This window comes from Microplitis demolitor, chromosome 6 (assembly GCF_026212275.2).
Source record: "Microplitis demolitor isolate Queensland-Clemson2020A chromosome 6, iyMicDemo2.1a, whole genome shotgun sequence".
Lineage (NCBI taxonomy): Eukaryota > Metazoa > Arthropoda > Insecta > Hymenoptera > Braconidae > Microplitis > Microplitis demolitor.
In genome coordinates this window covers 12901112-12921345 of record NC_068550.1, presented here as the reverse complement: position 1 = coordinate 12921345, position 20234 = coordinate 12901112, and the positions used below count along the sequence as shown (strand labels likewise).

General features: G+C 36.7%; 1 protein-coding gene across 1 annotated transcript in view; it reads left to right on the top strand.

Moving 5' to 3' along the window:
- The window catches only part of LOC128668021 (neither inactivation nor afterpotential protein C-like), a 162904-nt gene extending 143476 nt beyond the window's left edge, over positions 1–19428 (top strand). Inside the window, exons 4-5 of the mRNA XM_053740171.1 lie at positions 19163–19362; positions 19419–19428. Of these exons, the coding sequence (XP_053596146.1) occupies positions 19163–19362; positions 19419–19428 (210 nt within the window). The remainder of the gene's footprint in view (positions 1–19162; positions 19363–19418) is intronic.
- The last annotated feature ends 806 nt before the right edge of the window (positions 19429–20234 follow it).

Genomic DNA, 20234 nt, shown 5'->3' with positions numbered 1-20234 from the left:
ATATTTTATACACTTATTTATTGGACGATTAATAACTTTTGAACCGGATATGATAACTTAATTCTGTAAAAAATATCTCAAAGTTCGTACGATTAGCTTTAATTTTCACTATTTTACTCGTAAATCTTGTCTAACGATTTGATAATCTCGAAAATTATAGAGAAAACGTAATTCGTTTCCATGCTTAAGCTTACAAAAAACGTACTAATTACACTATTATAGCTTTATTGTATTTAATTAAGAAATCTACCTTTCCATTCTGGGTAAGGCCGAATGGCTTTTTTCTGAATGTCTAAATTATTTTTCATTTTTGATAATATGTTTTAATATCTAATCATAATTATTATAAAATTACAAATCAAATTTTAGTTGATACAATTGTACTTTTGACTTCCAACTAACAAAATAGACATTTTCGAAAAATTCAGGAAGTTATTATTTTCACCCCGATTTGCGAAAATAGAATTCCCATCAGATGTCGACGTTTTGAGGTTTTAGGAAGCTATCCTGACTATTTTCAAAATGATGTTCGACCGTATGTATGCATGAGTGTGTGAACTCAGAAATTCAGAACTCTTCTTTTCAAGAGCGCACGAAAACGCAGCGTCAGCGTTTTCCACCTTTTTATACGACAAATAATCGTGGGAGGATAACTGCAATAAGTGGAACGAATAATTAATAAACTATCGTCACCTTTCAACAATGAAAATAATTAAAAATTCCCCATCAATCGCCAAATCAAAGTTCATAAAAAGCCTGAGCACCCATAGCTCACGGCTAGTCGGTTTATGAAACTTACGGTCCGTGAATATTCGAACGACGTCTTTTCGTGCACTCTTATTGCAGGATTCCGCTAAGGCGTTGAAAAGTCAATAAAAGGATTTTTAATATTTTACAACCTAAACCTTGTTGCAGGAATCCGCTTCGGCGTTGAAAAATCAATAAGAAATAGTCAAAGATCGTTAAATTCTATTAACCTTACCGCAGGAATCCACCCTAGGCGTGAAAAACTCAGTAAGGGATTTTACTTAAAGATTAATTCAAAATTAGTATCTTTTTGAAGTCAATTATTGCATGAATCCGCTGAGGCGTTGAAAAATCAATAATTGAATTCGTCATCTATTAAAAATCCCCAAAGATTGATAGAATCACCCGGTCTGATCGAAACAGTGACGCAAATCACGTGTATTTGTAATTTCATCTCGGGCTGAGTTATTTGCGTATAAACCCACTTTTCAGGTGTGTAAAAAGGACGCATTAAACATAAAATAAAAATCTCATATAAATATCCGTTCATAATAAGTATTCTAAAAATATCAATTGTTTAAAAATTATAAAAAGATCCAGTGTACAAGTGAATTGTAATTAAATCAGTAATAAAAAGACAAAAGTCATAAGTTCAACCTTCCGAGTTTCATTCGAGAGTAGCACAGAATGTTACATCCTACTACCCCAGCCGCGTCCGTGCAACCAAATCTTACAGGAAGAAGCTTAGTGAGCTGCAACGTTCTGGAGGGATCTAACCTGCCGTGTCTAAAAAAAAAGAAACATCGAAAGGTAGGTGAAAGATTTACATTCTACTCTTTCATAAGATAACAGGTTCAACACAAGAGCACCAGTCTCTTCGGAGACGTTTTGGGTTTTTATTTTGTCACGATATTTAAATATCGTGGCAGTCTCACATCAGGTCGGCGAGCAACAGATGGCAGCACACGCTGCTCACACGTCTCTACACTTATTAATTTTATGATTATTCTGTTTATGTCTGACATTTGTTATTTATTATTGTATTGTTTGTATTTAATTAATTAAATAGGTGAAACCGGCGCTGAAAATCAGCAAAACTTACTGATTATATTAAGTTTACAGGTATAATTTATGAGGCTGGAATGTAATTATTTGTTTTATTTATATGCTTGCAATTATTGTGGTTGGTCGGCGCATGCGCGGCGACGCAACAGTTGTCACCAACAAATTTATTAAATTATCACTGAAATTTATAAGTATTTTACATGCACTATTAATGGGTTATCCATTTAAATTACTGTTAATTAATAATATACAAAGTAATTGGGCATTTGACGGCGGGAATTGGCAAAGCTACACAATTGACATCGGGTACGTCAGCGTTGGTAGTATTTGAAAGTAACATGCGATAGAGATATTACTCCAATGGGTTAAACTGAGATGCATATATGAAATATGGCCGGTCGAGGTGCCGGCATGAAAATGTGCTGCCATGGTCAGACGTGGATAATCTTTTGTACGAGCAGGGTGTGCTGTTGCGTGCTAAATTTTGTTAAGTGATTTTGCTTTGATCTATATACATATATCTCTGGTCAATTGAGCTGTTTTTGATTTACATTAATATTGAAACTGACGATGGAGCCTATTTGCCACTTGTACTACGACGACGACTGTAAGTACCTTTGGTAAATTCATTGGCGTGTAGCTTTGCATTCCCGCGTTGGTGGCCATTTGCAAGCGTGGGAATCTCACGTATTTGATAAAGTATTATTGTGGTATTATTAAGTTGTGATTACAAGCATACGAATAAAATTAGTAATAATCGAGCCCAGAGGATGATTAAAATTTAATCACGATTATTTATTATTAATTAAACAGCGACTATTTATTGTGAAGGAATATTTTTGCTATTATTATTATTCTACGCCACGTGATTATCATCATATGCGCCTGAGTCTCGATAGCTCGATATATCTATATATGTATATATGTATATATTTACCTTATACAGCGCCGAGTTTAATAATTTGGGTTATGAATTATTATTTACCTGAGTATTGTTTAGGAATTATTATTGAGTTGGGTTATGAAATATTAATGAGTTAAATTATAAATTATTATTTAGTTATGTTTTATTTATGAAATATCAGTGGTTTAAGTTTTGGAATATTACTAATCTGACTTGAGAATCGAGTACTAATAATTTGAGTTAGAAATTATTAGTAGCTGAGTACTATTTATAACTCATCATTGGTTTGAATTTAATTATTAATTATTACTCAGCGGAATATTGCTCAGAAATACTTAGTATGTAACGTATTAATTGAATTATTGATTATTATTTATTTGACTATTGATTATGAATTATTATTAATTTGCGTATTAAGTATTAGTAATTTGAGTTATTAATTATTGTTAATTTGAATTATTATTATATTCATTGTTGAGTTGATTTAATAAATAATTATTTATTATTTGCGTGCAAAACAAAATTATTTTGAAATACCGTAAATTCACCATTGGAATTTACTGGGAAGTGATATCGGAAAATATTTCACATTCTTATCTAAGTTTGTTTATATATTGTTTTCCTAGTTTACAGTTGTTTATGTTCACGTGTGAGTAAGACTATTACTCATTAATAGCTATATGTATTATAATACAGTTATCGGTTATGCAAGAGTAATATTATTTGAATTATAATTTTATATGCGCATACTATTATTATTATTTTTGTAAGTGCTTTATTATTTTTTGAACACTATTTATGTGAGTATGCGTTATATATTGAACTGATTATTTTAATTAACTAAGGGACAATTAAAACAAATGGTCATCAACCCGGTATTTATTTAACTTTATTATTTTAATTACTGCTATCTTTCTTGCTATCCTAATTCCTAAAATCTGAAATCGCTATCCTGTCATCTTATTTTATTTTCATTTTCATTTTCTCCGTTGTGTTATTTTTGAGTTAATTTTGTTCGTGGGCACACGAACTGGCGCCCAACTAGGTTTTCTAACCCAGCCTGAGCAGAGCAGCCAGTCCAGGGAGGTTCAAGACATCTCCAGGTGGGACATTTGGTTCTAGGTTTATTTTATTTTCAGTTTTCGACCAACGGAGAGCTATAACGGCTATTGAGCGCCAACTACACTCCGCCGTGGGACGCGCGAAATAGAGGAGAACGTTATAATTTTTTGAAAGATCTACCACAGATAATCAATTACAGGAAGATAACTCTTCCTCGTATTCTTTACTGTTGTCCGCAACCTTTAAATCGCTCGTCTAAATTTTTTTATCGCTACCAAAGGGAATAATCCCGGATAATTAATTTAAATTTAAGCGGCGGACATAACATAAATAACACTGGTGGCAGCGGTGGGATTCTCAAAAGTAAAAACCCTTCTTGTTGAACCACAGTTATAATTTTTCTACCATTTTTGAGAAAAGTTAGATTTTTGTGGTTATTTTTCCTGTTCGAACTTTTTACATCTTAGAATTTCGAGTTTCCTGGCATTTTCTTGAGAGTGCCACACCCTGCTTTCGTGGACTTGCGGAACTTTAACAGGTAGCAATTCGATATATTGCAAACTCAGCATTTTTCGCCCCTCGAATTCGAGTTGTGAAACGCCTGAGTTCACCATCCGCGACTTCGCGACCACATCGCAAAGTCGGCAAAAAGTTGAGGATCGACTTCACTGTTTCAGCTTTGAGCTGTTGAAAATTAAATCTTTCTTTCTCTTTCTGATCAAGTCAGCAATTTTGCTCTGAGTTCAGAGACGTTTGACATCCTTGTATTACGCTTTGCCTTAGGGTGTGGTCACCACCATTACCCGTACCAACAAAAACAGGAGGCGAAGCAATTTAACTCCTCCCCGAGCCGGTGGCCTAAGGGGCAAAATGGTCAATAACGAAGAAAGACCCGTTACCTGGCTAGATGCCACCTTGCACAAAGCAAACACTCCACTTTCTCAGTATGACATGGCCAAGGAGTTCTATCGAAAGCTCTCTAAATTTAACGGCGAACGTCCAAATTGCGAACAAGATTTCAAGGAATTTGACGCAATCGTACGGAGTTGGTTGCCTTGCATCATCCCGAAACATCAGGACATGTTCATTGCAAAAATCGTAGAAAGGATTTCCAGTCGAGCTTGAGGTCAAATTGAATATACTCTGATTCACAGTGTCGTAGAACTTCTCGAGATACTGGGAGAAAGGTATCGAGACGGTGATCCAGCTCTTGTTTGGCACAAACGTCTAGCTTCAGCTAGCCCGAGAGAGGACGAAACTATCGAAGATTTCTTTTTCAGGTCGCGCGAAATAATCAGAGGCCTGGAAGCTACGTTAATAGAGGAGAATCGGAAAGTCATCATGTCGCAATAAGAGAAGGTTGCATTCGATATGCTTTTTTCCGCTTTGCCTGACCTTCCATAATGTCTCGCGAGTTTAAAAAGGCGCTCGAAGATCTTTATAAAGCGGTTAAATAGGAATGAACTCGCGAACGCATACCTTCTTCAACAAAGAAAAAGGTGGTGACTTTTGACTCTGTGGATATTGACACAGAAAAACTTGAACGTCTGAAACTAGAGGCTCCTTGTTGTCCATTCTGCCCTCATCGTGAGGCAAGTAAATCTGCCTCTTCAAATGACAATGACGAACATTTAAACTCAACGGGCACTCGACAGACCGAGGCGACTGCAAGTATGCCCTGAGAGTCTCGCCGACCCACGAACCTTCATCAGAAAACTCAGACGGTGAAAGAATTCAGAATTCTTCAACGCCCGAAACCCCCACACTAATCATCGGTAAAGGTCACGAGTCTGGATAACATCTCCAGACCTCTGTCAGGGCGGATGCGAAGTTTTGTTAGATACAGGTTCTGACCTGAATCTCCTTTGCATCGATGCTCTGAGAGATGATACCACTTTTCACCCTGAAAATGGTGGTGTGGTGGGCGACATAGCGACCAACAGTATGCCAATAATTGGAACTGTGTCTCTCAAGATCTTTGATGTAGATGTTTGTTTCCAGGTTGTACCTAGGTCACCAGGTGGTTATCTGGGCATTCTCGGAAATGAATGTTTCATCAAAGAACGAGCTGGCATTTCCTTCTATTGGAATACGCTGGTCCTTAACAATCAACCTACGTGTCCGATCGCTTTTACAATGGATGACGACCTTGATGTGAGATATATCCTGTCCGTAGGGACTGGGCCAAAAGTTTTCGATTCATGTAATTCCCTTCATGGAGAATTACAATGCTTTCTCATAGATACAGGGGGGGGATGTGTGCTCGATAAATTCACCCGCCCTTAGACCCGAAATTAGAGAGGATCGTGGCAACACGATGCTACTCCGTGGTTTGAATGGGCAGTCCATGGAAACAATTAGTACTGTGGAATTAAAGGTTTTGGGTTCAAAAATCTAATTCCATGATGTGATGGGAATCTACCCTTTCATGGTGTCAGAATTATAAGCAACAATTTCTTGAAAAATGAATAAGCAGAGATTTCCGACCATCACCAATTTCTGAATTTATCCTCTCGACCTTCCCGACCTCTACCCTTCAGTCTCGGAATAAAACCATCCCGTTCATAGGTAATTCCACCCTGTATGCGAATGTCCGTGTCAGTACCTGTTGTAAATCCTGAGATCAAACAGGGCTACCTCCATAGGATTCCTTGCAAAGAGGGACTCTTAATGGGCGAAGCCGTTATCTCAGCTGATGACGATCAAGCGATGTGTATGGTTATCAATACCACATCAGATCCAACAGAAATCGAAATCAAACCTCAAATGTTTGAGGAATTTGAATTTGATCATCTTGATCCATCTGACGAATTTTCCGACATAGCGGAAACTCCATCTGGAACGCACTCACTCTCTAGGCGAGATTGTATCCAAGCAACGTTTGATAATATTCCTACCAATTATCTCAGTCGCACTGGAAAGAAGCAAATTCTCAGACTTATTCAGAAAAATCACGATATATTTCACCCCCCTGGTGATCGTCTGGGGCGTTTTAAAAAGTTCACCTGCAAAATCGAAACCACAAGTGATGAACTGGTTCGAATAAACAATACCGGTTTCCTCAGGAACACTGTGACGAAATTAAAAACAAGTAGACAATCTACTTATACAAGGAGTTTTTTGCAAATCAAAACCTCCGTATAATTCTCCCTTATGGATAGTCTCAAGAAATTTGACGCTCAAGGTAACAAAAAATGAAGAATGGTTATCGATTTTTGAAATCTGAATGAGATAACCATTGGGGATGCTTACCCCCTCCCACTCATAATCGATATTTTAGTCCAACTCGGCGGAGCAAAATACTTTAGTGTATTTGATCTTGCCAGTGGGTCCCACTAAGTACCAATGGACCCCAGAGACGCTAAAAAAACGGTGTTTTTTACCCTTGACGGTCATTGGGAATATTGCAGTATGCCTTTTGGACTTGAATGTGCTCCAGCAATTTTTCAACGTATGATGGATTCCACGTTGATTGGTTTAAAAGGTACAGAATTATTTATTTATCTTGATCACTTTATAAGCTACGCATCTTCGCTTGAAGAGCATGAAGTGCGGGTCCAAAGACTCTTCAACCGCCTTCGAGAGGCCGGGCTAACTTTTCAGCCTGAGAAATGCAAATTTCTCTGCCCCGAGGTGAAATATTTGGGTCACATTATCACTAAAGATGGTGTGAAACCCGACCCAAAGAAAATCTCATCCCTTAGAAATGCATCTCACCCACGTAATCATACGAAGATGACGTTTTTGAAGAAAATCAATCAGGGCCATCCTTAGCACCTCCGGCTCCAACCGATCCGGAAGTGGAGATTGGGTCGGAGCCCGGACTAGAACCAGAAGAAACAGATGAGGAGGAAGAGGAAGCAGTCCAACTCATGAACGAAGAATATCTGCTAAACGAATTGGAGAAAAGTTCCAGCGATCAAGGGGATGAAAATTCTCCTGAAGCAATAAATCGACAACAAATGAAAGAAGATTTGAGAAAATCATTTAAACGTTTCAATAAAGCCCTAGAAAAACGAGCAGTTAATGTTTCAGACGAAAAAGTAGATCGTACTGTAGCCCTCAAGTAGCTAAGGAAGTCAGAAGATATCTAGAACGGGGCTACTTATCAGACAAACTCGACGAATCTGAAGACTAGGATGAGTCCGATGAAGAAGGAAAAGAAGAATTCCTTCGTGAAAATCAAGATATAGAAGAAAATGAAAATTCAAGTGAAGCCAGCTGCTCTGAACCGGAATTCCAAGTTGAAATAACTCCTGCAACTCCACAGACACCGCGAGCTGACGATATTCGAGAGAAATATCTTAGAGCGGGTAGAAGTCCTTCAACTCCTATGTGGAAGACCACGGTGCTAAAAGCTGCGCAAGAAAATTGCAAAGAACTCGACTATGACGATCATACAAAAAGCATTTATTGGAAGGACGCGGAAAATCCCGATGACAATGTATCTACAGTCATCGCGAGGCCTTCCAATTGCCGAACTCTGAACGTCGAAGATGTACCTGCAGCTTCATCCAGTATGGCACACGTGGAAACGCCCAAACGCAAAGGAACATTCACTAGTAAAAATCTAGGAAATGAAAAGACTTTGCTGAACGAGAGGCAGCAGCCCAGTTCACCAAATCGAGACTCTGCAAATGATCGTACAATCATAGCAGAGAGATCTTCTCAATCAGATTAATCAGATGCAAGCCAATCTGATGGACCCACTGTGATTCGTGAAAGTACATCGAGATCAAGATGACGGAAATGCTCAGGTAAATGAATCTGACCCTCTCCACACGACTCAACCGGAAGTTGTTGACGAACAACTGGGGGATGAGCCGGAGACAAATGTTGATTTACCTCCTAAAATTCCGAATCAAGTTCTGTCGTACGTCTTTGATCCTCCTTCCTCAGATATGGCTGGAGAATTGAGTGATCAACGCTATTCACCACCGGAAGTTTCGTCTTCCTCGAGCTCTGAGTCTGATAGATCTCTGAAACTACCTGAAAATCGAATCAAATTCAAGGACAGTAGAGATGAAATTACCTATGTGAGAGACCACATGGTACATTCCCTGTCTCTGGATTGTGAGTTGATGAAACCAGTTTCACGATTGTTGAGAGATCTCACTTTCATCAATCAGGAAGACCTAAAGACAGCCAAACCAAAAATGTGATGTATTAATCACAAAAATGGGGCAGTGCTTTATCTTCACAGTTTTTGCCATGAAAAATCATTTCGAAAAAATCGATTTAAATAATTTAATTGAAGGATTACGAAATTTAAGAGTGTCCATGTTCAAACACGAAATCTATACGTTCCGCATGGCGAAACAGGGAGATGAATTCGATGATATAAACATTAAGCCTTATCTTATACAAGAATTGGGCGACTGATCTTCCGAGGTAACACTTTGCGAAGGAAATATAGAAGTTCCTGCCGAAGAGTTACGCGATAAAATTATTGAAGAAAACCACTGTAGCCCTATTGCAGGCGACAAGGGTGTCGTGAAAACTTATTGGCGAATTCGAGAGAGATTCTACTGGCCAGGCATGAAGGAGAGAATCTATAGATTCATCTGGAAATGCGAAATCTGCCAGAAGGATAAACTCACTCGAATTAGAACAAAACAACCAATGATGATAACCGATACTCCCTCCGAACCCTTCGAGGAAATCTCCATCGATACTGTTGGACCACTTCCTATGACTAGGAAAGGAAATGTCCACATCTTGACTATTCAGGATAACTTTTCGAAAGCCGTCATAGCAATCCCGATACCTGATATCCGATCGACAACAGTGGCAGAAGCCCTTGTTGATCGTTAAATGTGCTATTACGGATGTCCGATAGTTATTTTCTCAGATAAAGGTACTTCATTTACCTCTAAAATAATACTACAACTAGCGAAAGCTCTAAAAATCCAAAGATTAACGACTTCGGGTTATTACCCCCAATCAAATGGTTCTCGAGAAAGGAGCCATCAACCTTTGATAGACTTCCTAACAATTATCTCGGATAAGTGTCCGAACTGGGATCGATACGTAGGCCTTGCAGCGTTGAGTTAGAATACCAATGTGCATACTTCCACCAAATTCACTCCATTTGAGTCGAATTTTGGTCGAAGAGATCAGTTACCAACCCAATTCCCCCATTATTTCAGAATCGAAACTTATTCCGACTCTCTCACCGATCTTATGGGAAGATTGTCAGAAGTCAGAGAAATCGCTGCTGATTGTCTTAATAAGGCAAAACAGGATTCCAAAATTCGTTACGATCGACATATACACGCCAAAATCTTCAAGGTAGGTGACTTTATTTATGTTTTAAAGGAACCACGGAAGAATAAACTCGATGATTATTATACCAGGCCTTATGAAATTGTCGAAATTAACGAATTCGGGAGTCTTATTTACCTGAATGTCAAAGGGAATGGTAAATTGGTAAACCCTGATAAAGCTAAACCTGCTTTCGACCATAAGGCTAAACCTTTATAAAGTTCTCTGTTTCAGATCCACAAATTTTTTACTATCATGAGACAATTATTGTTATTCCTGATCATCATTGCCGAGGGAAGTCAATCTAAGAACGTCCTGACCTTCCAGCTACTGGCAGACAACCCGGGTCTACTGTATGACCCGTGTTAGGAGATTCACCTGGTAGAAGAAAACTGGTGCATCATTTCTCCTATTAACGTTCGACGATTGGTCGATATGTATCTGTTTGAGTGGGACCATCACTCAACCATGCTAGGCTGTACAGAAATAATTGGCTCTGGGTCTTGCATGCACTACCTGAAGATGGACCTGATAACTGAAATACCAACCTCAATAAACCAAGCTAAAAGCCGCTTGGACTAGCTCCTTGACGAAACAACATTTAAAACTCCGCCGTTTGACCGTAATCAACAAGCTCCATGGTTCGGATTCGTCGGCACAATTGCCCGAGAACTGTTTGAAACCATGGACTACGAAGACAAAGAACATGTCACTAAGGAGATCAACAAATTATATCAAAACAATGCAGAAATGGTGCACCTAGTACAGAACGCCACTCACCTCGTTAAGAGTGAAATCAATTACTACTCTCCAAAGCGAGGCGCAAATGCAGTCCAATCTGAATAACCTCGCAGATGCTACTACGAACTTTATGAATTCCACCAATAATTCCTTGGGAAAACTCGCATATTCGATGAAAGTCATCATGCTGGGGGATGAACGAAGAGAGATTGCCAATAACTATCTTCGAGTCCTGAAGGAAGCCGAAACAATCATCGAAGAAGCCAAGGCTGGCAGGCTCTCTCAACAAGCTATATCACCGAGTCAATTCTACCGAGCAACCGTCGACATCATGAGGAAGCATCCGGATTTGAATCCACCTCAACCAATTGACAAGATGGACATCTCAACCTTGTCAGCGGTGTCGACAGTAAAGGTAGCAAGGGCGGAAGGTTATCTACTTATCATAGAAACCTTACCCCTGTTCCATAAAATTCCATTATTATCATACGAAATAAGACTATTGCCGAAGCCAGAAAATTTGAATAAAAAGATTCAAACACTGACGATACTATCATCCAAAAGGTTCCTGGTTACAGACCCAGGCTTGAGAAGATTCTATCCAGCAGATTCTGAATATATCAACAAATGTTAATCTATCGGATATGATTTGTCTTGTCGTCTCGACATACCATTCCAGTCTGCGGAGGTCCAAGAAGAAGTAGACTGCGAAACGAAGCTGATTTTGAAGTCAACTGAAAATATCTCAAGAACCTGCGATGTCCGCAATATCCCAGAGTGTAAAACCACGAGGATAAAGCTCAATCAACCGAATTCTTGGGCGTATTCGACTTATAACGAAGAAAAATTAATCTTCAAGTGCCTAAATCCAGTTGAGAAAGAATATTACATCAACGGAACAAAAATGGTCCATATTCACGGTAGATGCGAAATTAGAAACAGAAAATATATAATTAAAAGCATAGATGAAGAGATCACTCAGCTGAACATCACCTTGCCAAGGTTAAACTTAACCTTGGAAACGCTATCAATGAATTTAACAGCTGAATCCAAAATATCCGGATTTTTCTTGAAGAAAAATATCGATCCGTTAAAAACAGTAGACAAATTCTAACCCTGGAGAGCAGGATTGGAAGAAACAGAAAATCGCACGTCCGAAATATCCTTGCATCATCAAGAAGACGATATCTATCGAACAATGACGGCGGGAAACATATCCGCCCTAGTTGTCCTGTGTGTCATCCTCGCCGTTCCAATTTTCTTCAAATGCTGCGTATACTCGAGCAAGAAGCGCTGCTTTACCTACAAGAAAAACAAGCAGCCAGGCGAGATACTTTACAAGACAGTAGAAGGAACCAGACGTATCTCAAACTCCGAACCGAAGTCTACCCAAATCAAGAACCAACCAGAAGTCATCGAACTCCTAGAAACTCCACCAGCTCTTCCAACTCGTGTCGTCTTCTCAGCAAATAAATCAACAACTCTAACTCGTACCATGAGAGGCCTTCGTCTCTTAGACTTCAACGCTCCGATTTAATTATCCTAAATAAGATAAGAATAATGTATGAGTCAAATCAAAATTTCACGGAAAAATAGAAATCCTCTTTTAAATTACTCTAAATCCAGACCCAAAATAATTTTGGGACCTTTTTGCGAATTTCACAAGAGTTCTTATATATTTACCGACACTTAATGTTGTCTTGAAAGAGGATTCCTATTTTACCGGCATAACATTTCAAGTAAAAATCTATTACCAATATTTTAATTAAAAAATGTTTGGAATCTAATTTTCTAAAATTGAGTTTTGAAAAATGATATATCTACATTTGAATTTCCATTCAAATTATAACTTCAATTTTTAAAAGTCACCTGCGCATCTGAAAAAACAGGAAATTTGGAAATTCCTGTTAAAACTAAAGAAATTAATTTTCAAATCTAACTAAGAGATAAAAATGCTTACCTCCCACGGCGCATGCGCGACTCTGAACATTGATAGCAGGCACTTCTTACAGCCGTTGACATAATTCCTGACAAAACATCATTTCTCTATTAAAATTTTCCTTTTTGAAACCAGCTCCAGGAAAACATTCTTATGACTCCTATTTCACCTCCGATAATAACAAGAACTGGAAGCAATAAATAGAAAAGGAAATTTCCTTGCAAAACCAAACATGAGGATGTTACTCACTTCATAATGGCCACATGTTCCTTAAAGATTTTAATTAACTTACCTGGCGCATTGCGCCGTAATAATAATAATAACAGTAAATTTAAAAGAAAAGAGATAAAGAAAATAAAAACAGCTTTTTCTCTCCGTATACACTCGCATATTTATCATATTCGACATGGTATATGGTTATTTGAAAGGATGGGTAGTTTTTTAGGTTAAAGAAGTAACAAATGATTTTTAATTTCATTCCCTCTTTATTGAAAAGAGAAAACTACTAGCTAAAAGTTACTCGAAAGTGAAAACATCTTCTGGGTCACCCAGCAAAAGCTGGTGATGACCAAATTGCACTATTAAAGATGTTTACTCCAGGCCAGGAAAAGCTCCCGCTTTGATCGGTCGGGACAGTAGGGCAGAGAACTACGGCTTAAATAGTAATGGACAAACGAACAAGGTAATAACGTTATAAACACAATTAACCTTGACTTAACACTTGAACACTTACGTGCAACAGATTATTATGTACACCACACGAGTAATAACACTCACAAATGTGAATCCTGGGATCCCAGATTGCGAAAATCCTCCGAATATAAGTGAATTTGGCGTAGGTTCTTACAAAATAATGAATGGGATCCCCAAGGTCGTACTTTTGACCAAAAGACATGCACATTTTGTTAGTTTCAAACCAGATGAATGAATGCCCGACTTTGCGCATAGACGGCTAGTCAGCAGTAATAAGACGCGCTAGCCGTGAGAGAGTTATTATATTAAAAAAAATAATAGTTAAAGAATAAAATATAATGAGAAAAATTCTTAAGAAATAACAAAATAAAATTACGAGATTTTGGAAAACCATTCAAAATTTATTCCCCAAAATTTCCAAATCATAGACTCCTTTTGAACAGCCAGGCGATAGAGGAATCTTTCAAATTTGGATTCAATAATTGCAAATTATTCTTGTTTTCTCGAATGTCACGAAAATTTCTTAAGATTTTCAACAAATAACTATCACGAACTTCGGCATTATCAGTGAAATGTAAGTGTAAATTAACTTCGATATACTGAAACCCATAAATTAATAAAATATAGAAAAGAAATTCCTTTTCTCATTATAAATAAATCATTTGTCAAAAAAAAAAAAAAAAAAAAAAAAAAAAAAAAAAAAACAAGACAAAATACATTTTTCCTCTAATAGCGTAGGAACACCACCATCAGTACCTATCGGGGGCGACGGTGGTGCTACAGAATAGATCCAATCAATCTCATATTGATTGGTCACGAACAAAAAGATTGGGTCAGAATTCGAGTACAGGCGAGCTTGTACTCCGATCAGAACCTCCTCCAGTAAGATCGGTAAAGGATCTAAATCTGGATCAACAATCTCACCAGGTTGGCGATTAAAACACATTTTCAATAACAAATCCTGACATTACCGAATTTCAGATCGTGAATCGAATCGGATTATAACCAGATACTACCAAATTCCGTATTTTTTAAATTGAAAATGGGTTCTAATAAAAATTAACCAACTTACCCCTTATTGCAATGAACGTGCGCTAGCTATAAGAACAACTCAACAAAAGCACTATATTCAAATATCATAATTTTCTTTAAAAGAGGAAATAAATTAAATGAAAATAATCGTGACCTTGCTAAATCAGCAGAAAAATTTATCATGATTATGACAAAATCAACCATGAAATATATGAAGCAGAACACAAAATTTGTAATAATTTTTAAATTTAAGACACTGCCAGAAAGCATGAAAAAGAAATTTTTCACCTATCTTATAATCGCTGAAACCTTTAAAAATCTCTCTCCATGCATTCCATACTTATAAATGGCATTTATTCTCTATCTTGGCATAATTTCATCTTTTATCATTCTTAAAATCTATTCAATATTCGAATTATTCAGATAAAAGTCGTATAATCAAGGTTGTGAACGAAATAAGCTGTTTGAGAGAATAGTTTCTTTGGCGACCGTAAGATGGCGTCACTTGCCGGTTGACATCTACTAAGGTAAGACCAATACGACGGTCGATAATCAACATCTCATTGATGCTACGCTATCGTGAGAGCTGCGAACGCGGGCAAAGCAGAGACCGATTACTCCCACACGACGCGCATTCTCCTTCTCGCTTGCGTCTGAACTAACCTACATTGCGCTCTCTCTCACTCCCACACAACAAACCGTAAAAAGGCTAGAATTAAAAAAAAAAAATTTAATCAAATTTTTAACTAAATTAAACTTACAAAAAAAACTAAACTAATAATAAAAAAAAAGACATGACATGAAATTTTCATTAAAAAAAAAAAAAAAAACCTTTTAACGGGAACACTTACCGAGCCATGCTCTCCGCTATTTCAATCAGGCATACGTACAAAGTCTGAATGTCCTCATGGTTTGGGGCAAGCAACACCCCAAACGGAGGCGTAGAAGCCAACGCGCCCTCGAAATCTCGCCGAGCCTCTACCAGCTCTCGGGGAAGATGCCCCGCAGCCAGCAGTGCCACACAATCGGTAGCTTTCAGGACATTGATCAGGGCGATGAAAGTTGCCAGACTCCCGATGAAAACTCCATGAGTCAGGGTACCCTATAAAAAAAAAAGAGAAAAAAAATGAAATTTGAAAAATTCATCGAAAAAAAAGGGGGGGGGGAACAAATATTTATATTTTCAATGGTGATAGCTTTACTTACCCGCAAACCATCCCTATGGACAATAAATTAAAACCAGGTCGAGAATCCTTCGTCAAGACCTTCTGAAGGGTACATGGCTATTTTTGTTATTATTATTATCGTTTTTTCTGTGTAGACAAGTTACCGGGTTCGCTCTTGTTTGCGCACTGAATATTCCCACTCGCAAAACACACCGAGAAGTCAGCAGAATGCGTCTTGAGATAAGATGGTAGCCGGAGAATAAATTTTCCTGTGCAGACGCGGCAAATCTATTCGCAATTAAACATCGCTAGAAGTCGGCTAAATGCAGATTTCCAGCGCAAACGAATTATTCTCTCCAGCTTATTTCGCTACCTCTTTACAGTCTTAAGGTCATCTATACACATATGTAAATGTGTATGCATCATATACATGTAGAGAGATAAATTACATAATAATCCTATAATCCTAATTTTCGATAAATGTCCTATGTAATCCTTATATTTAAAAATAGTTATTATCTTGGTGATGGATAAATCATAGATTCTAGGGGAAAATTATTTAAATTTACAATAATACGTAAAATTATATTATAATATTGCTATATATATATATATATATACATATATATATATATATATATATATATATATATATATATATATATATATATATATCTCTATTTAGGAAGAAATAGAAACATACATATAGTCTTCCATATTTTATAAAACTATATAATCTCATAGTTGTAAGACATTTCCAATTTGCAAGCGTTATCGTAAGCTTTTGAAAAAAAGGGGGACATATGTTTAGGAAAGCAAGAGCGTTTTGCAACCCTCTTACTTTCTGGGCGATTGTTATGTCCAAATAATATTTTTTTTTTTTATTCTAAAAATTATTTGAAAATAATTATTACTGCTCTTCTTTTTAAGAGCGCGCGAAAACGCAGCGTCAGCGTTTTCCACCTTTTTATACGACAAATAATAGTGGGAGGATAACTGCAATAAGTGGAACGAATAATTAATGAACTATCGTCACCTTTCACCAATGAAAATAATTAAAAATTCCCCATCAAACGCCAAATCAAAGTTTATAAAAAGCCTGAGCACCCATAGCTCACGGCTAGTCGGTTTATGAAACTTACGGTCCGTGAATATCCGGACGTCGTATTTTCCTGCACTCTTATTGCAGGATTCCGCTAAGGCGTTGAAAAGTCCATAAAAGGATTTTTAATATTTTACAACCTAAACCTTGTTGCAGGAATCCGCTTCTACGTTGAATAGTCACTAAGGCATCTCTTAAATTATCTAGACTAATTCATATTGCAGGAATCCGTTTCGGCGTTGAAAAATCAATGAGAAATAGTCAAAGATCGTTAAATTCTAGTAACCTTACTGCAGGAATCCGCCCTAGGTGTCAAAAAATCAGTTAGGGATTTTACATTAAAATCAATTTAAAATTAGCATCTTTTTGCAGTCAATTATTGCATGAATCCGCTTAGGCGTTGAAAAATCAATAATTGAATTCGTCATCCATAAAAAATCCCCAAAGATTGATAGAACCACCCGGTCCGATCGAAACAGTGACGCAAATCACGTGTATTTGTGATTCCATCTGGGGCTGAGTTATTTGCGTATAAAACCACTTTTCGGGTGTGTAAAAAAGACGCATTGAACATAAAATAAAAATATATAAATATCCGTTCATAATAAGTATTCTAAAAATATCAATTGTTTAAAAATTATAAAAAGATTCAGTGTACAAGTGAATTGTAAACAAATCAGTAATAAAAAGACAAAAATCATAAGTTCAACCTTCCGAGTTTCATTCGAGAGTAGCACATAATGTTACATCCTACTACCCCAGCCGCGTCCGTGCAACCAAATCTTACAGGAAGATGCTGAGTTAGCTACAACGTTCTGGAGGGATCTAACCTGCCGTGTCTAAAAAGAAAGAAACATCGAAAGGTAGGTGAAAGATTTACATTCTACGCTTTCATAAGATAACAGGTTCAACACAAGAGCACCAGTCTCTTCGGAGAAGTTTTGGGTTTTTATTTTTTGAAAGATCTACCATAGATAATCAATTATAGGAAGATAACTCTTCCTCGTATTTTTTACTGTTGTCCGCAACCTTTAAATCGCTCGTCCAAATTTTTCTATCGCTACCGAAGGGCGAAATCCCGGATAATTAATTTAAATTTAAGCGGTGGGCATAACAATGGCATGCAAAAGTATTTTCGAGCTCGAAGAGCCCGAAAATGTGTTCACAACAATGTTTTCGAGCTCAAGGAGCTCGTAAACAGCCGGAAGTTTTCAGGCTGGCCCGCAGGGTCAACCGATAGACAGATTTTTTCGTGTGATAATACCGTTTAAGTGTTAAATAAAATAAAAATTATGAAAGTTGCGAGTGATTTTTGAATTTTTTAAGTAATGACCTGTACTTGGGGTTGTAATTATTATGATAAATAAAAATTACAATCTAGATAGTTATAATTAAAATAAAAAATTAATTTTGTACTACTCATCGTAATTTTTTTTATATGAATTGTAATTTTTTATTTAAGACAGCAATTTTTTGGTTATGGTTGTCTCTATTATTTAGTTTTGGGTGACATCTTTCTCCATGCATTTCTTAAACTTATTGCACATATTCTCCGCCATTCTTTGGTGCATAAAATGTGGAGAAGCTGACACTGTGTTTTTATGTGCTTTTGACAAGAGGAGTTCCATAATAATTATTTATAAATAATTATTGCCCATAAAAACAATGTTTAGACATAATACCTGCTTCCCCTTATAAATATTTCTGGAACGGTCTCTTTTCTTTAGTTTCTCGAGATCTTATGCCCACGACACGTTGTGAAAAACTCCAGAGACATGAAAGTACGACTGCTAGGTTTTCCGCTCCCAAAGCTAGCAGACACCTTAACCATAAAATCATTAGCCAATCATTAATCATGAAGCCAAACTTGTGACCGAATATTTTGTTTATAGTTGGGAATATCGTCGTGAATCTTGTTTCTATTAATTTCAAAATATTTCCAAAAACCGAAATTTAACAAATGGTCTTGTATAATTTTGGGTTGTTTGCGTATCCACTACTGTTGTTAAAGAGCATACTGATCCTACTTTCTTTTCATGTAGTTGTAAATACGCCTAATTCTGAACATTACATGTTATGGAGCATTCTATGTTGAAATATTTTTGCTGAGATTTTGTGCTGGGCCATTTTGAATTAGATATAAAAAGCGTCAGCTGTTTCTTATGAAGCAAGTAAACTATTTTTTGTGTATCAGCGTAGATTGTTTAGTATTGAGTTCAACGTGAAATTTCAATGGTTTTTTCTGAAATTCATAATCCAATCGAATTTTTAATTCGATGATAACATAATAAGTTACATCATTCAGCGCTACCACTTTATGAACACATTGTTACAGATTCTTCGCATAGTGGTGTTGGATAACGCTCTTTAAATATTGAAAACTAGAATTTTATTCGATACATTCACATTTTTTAAAATTAAAAATTTTCTCTTTACTGAAATTACAGAGCTCAGGCGATGTTGGTATCAGAATCATGAAAGCAATTGACGTCATTCATGCATTCTGTCATACTTCTTCTCCACTTAATGAAAATTCGACAAGATGTGTTTATCAAACTCAGTTGACTTTTGGACCAACTGGAAAAGCATCTGGAGCAATATTTTCTTTATTTCAATTGGAAAAGTGGTGCGTTTCTACGATCGATAAGTAAGTTTGTGAAAGTAATACTTATACTATAAATGTTATGATATTGCCTGTCATAGCACAGCTTAATCGTGAATGCGTACAAGTACAGTTGGTTATAATACATTTTGTGAGCTTTTTCAAATTATGTTACAACGGTCTATTCATATGCAACTGCATTTGTACTCCATGAATTACTACCCACTAAACACGACAACGTATCAGAGACGTCAGATTCGAAAAACCTAAAACGTGAGGTTACGTAAAACGTAAGTAACCTGCAAGAGACATGTGACGCACATCTCGCACTCATTTACGTAACATTGTAATGAGACATAATGAGCTTGAATGTGATGATAATGTGACGCACATGTTACATTGGTGATATAATTTGAATATCGAATCCACGTAACGTAGAAGTCATGAAAAAATGCAAATTTAATTTGAGTTTACGTGATAATAGCCTCTCAATGACATAATTTTATAGCGAAATGCACATAGAACTTGTATGCATTATAAGTTAGTATACTGGATAGATCAGAAAGAAAGCTTTTTAGCCTTATTGGGAACGTAAGGGTAGATTTTTCATTTACGGACACAACTTAAATATTAAATGAATCGACAAATTCAATCATCAACTGAGTTATGAAATTCCCAAAACTATGTTTCTTTGATTAAAATTAATAAATTTTAATATTCTTCCTCAAGTCATGAATGCAAAGTTAAAAAAGTCTTAAAATGAACAGAATTAACTTTTATCTTATATAATGTTAATTATTTATGTTGCTACATCGATATATTATTAACATATAGATGTGAAGGTGTTTCAAAAAATATAAAATTTTTTTTCTTCTCGGGAATAGGTTCAAAAGTTTCATTCAGGTATAAAAATACGT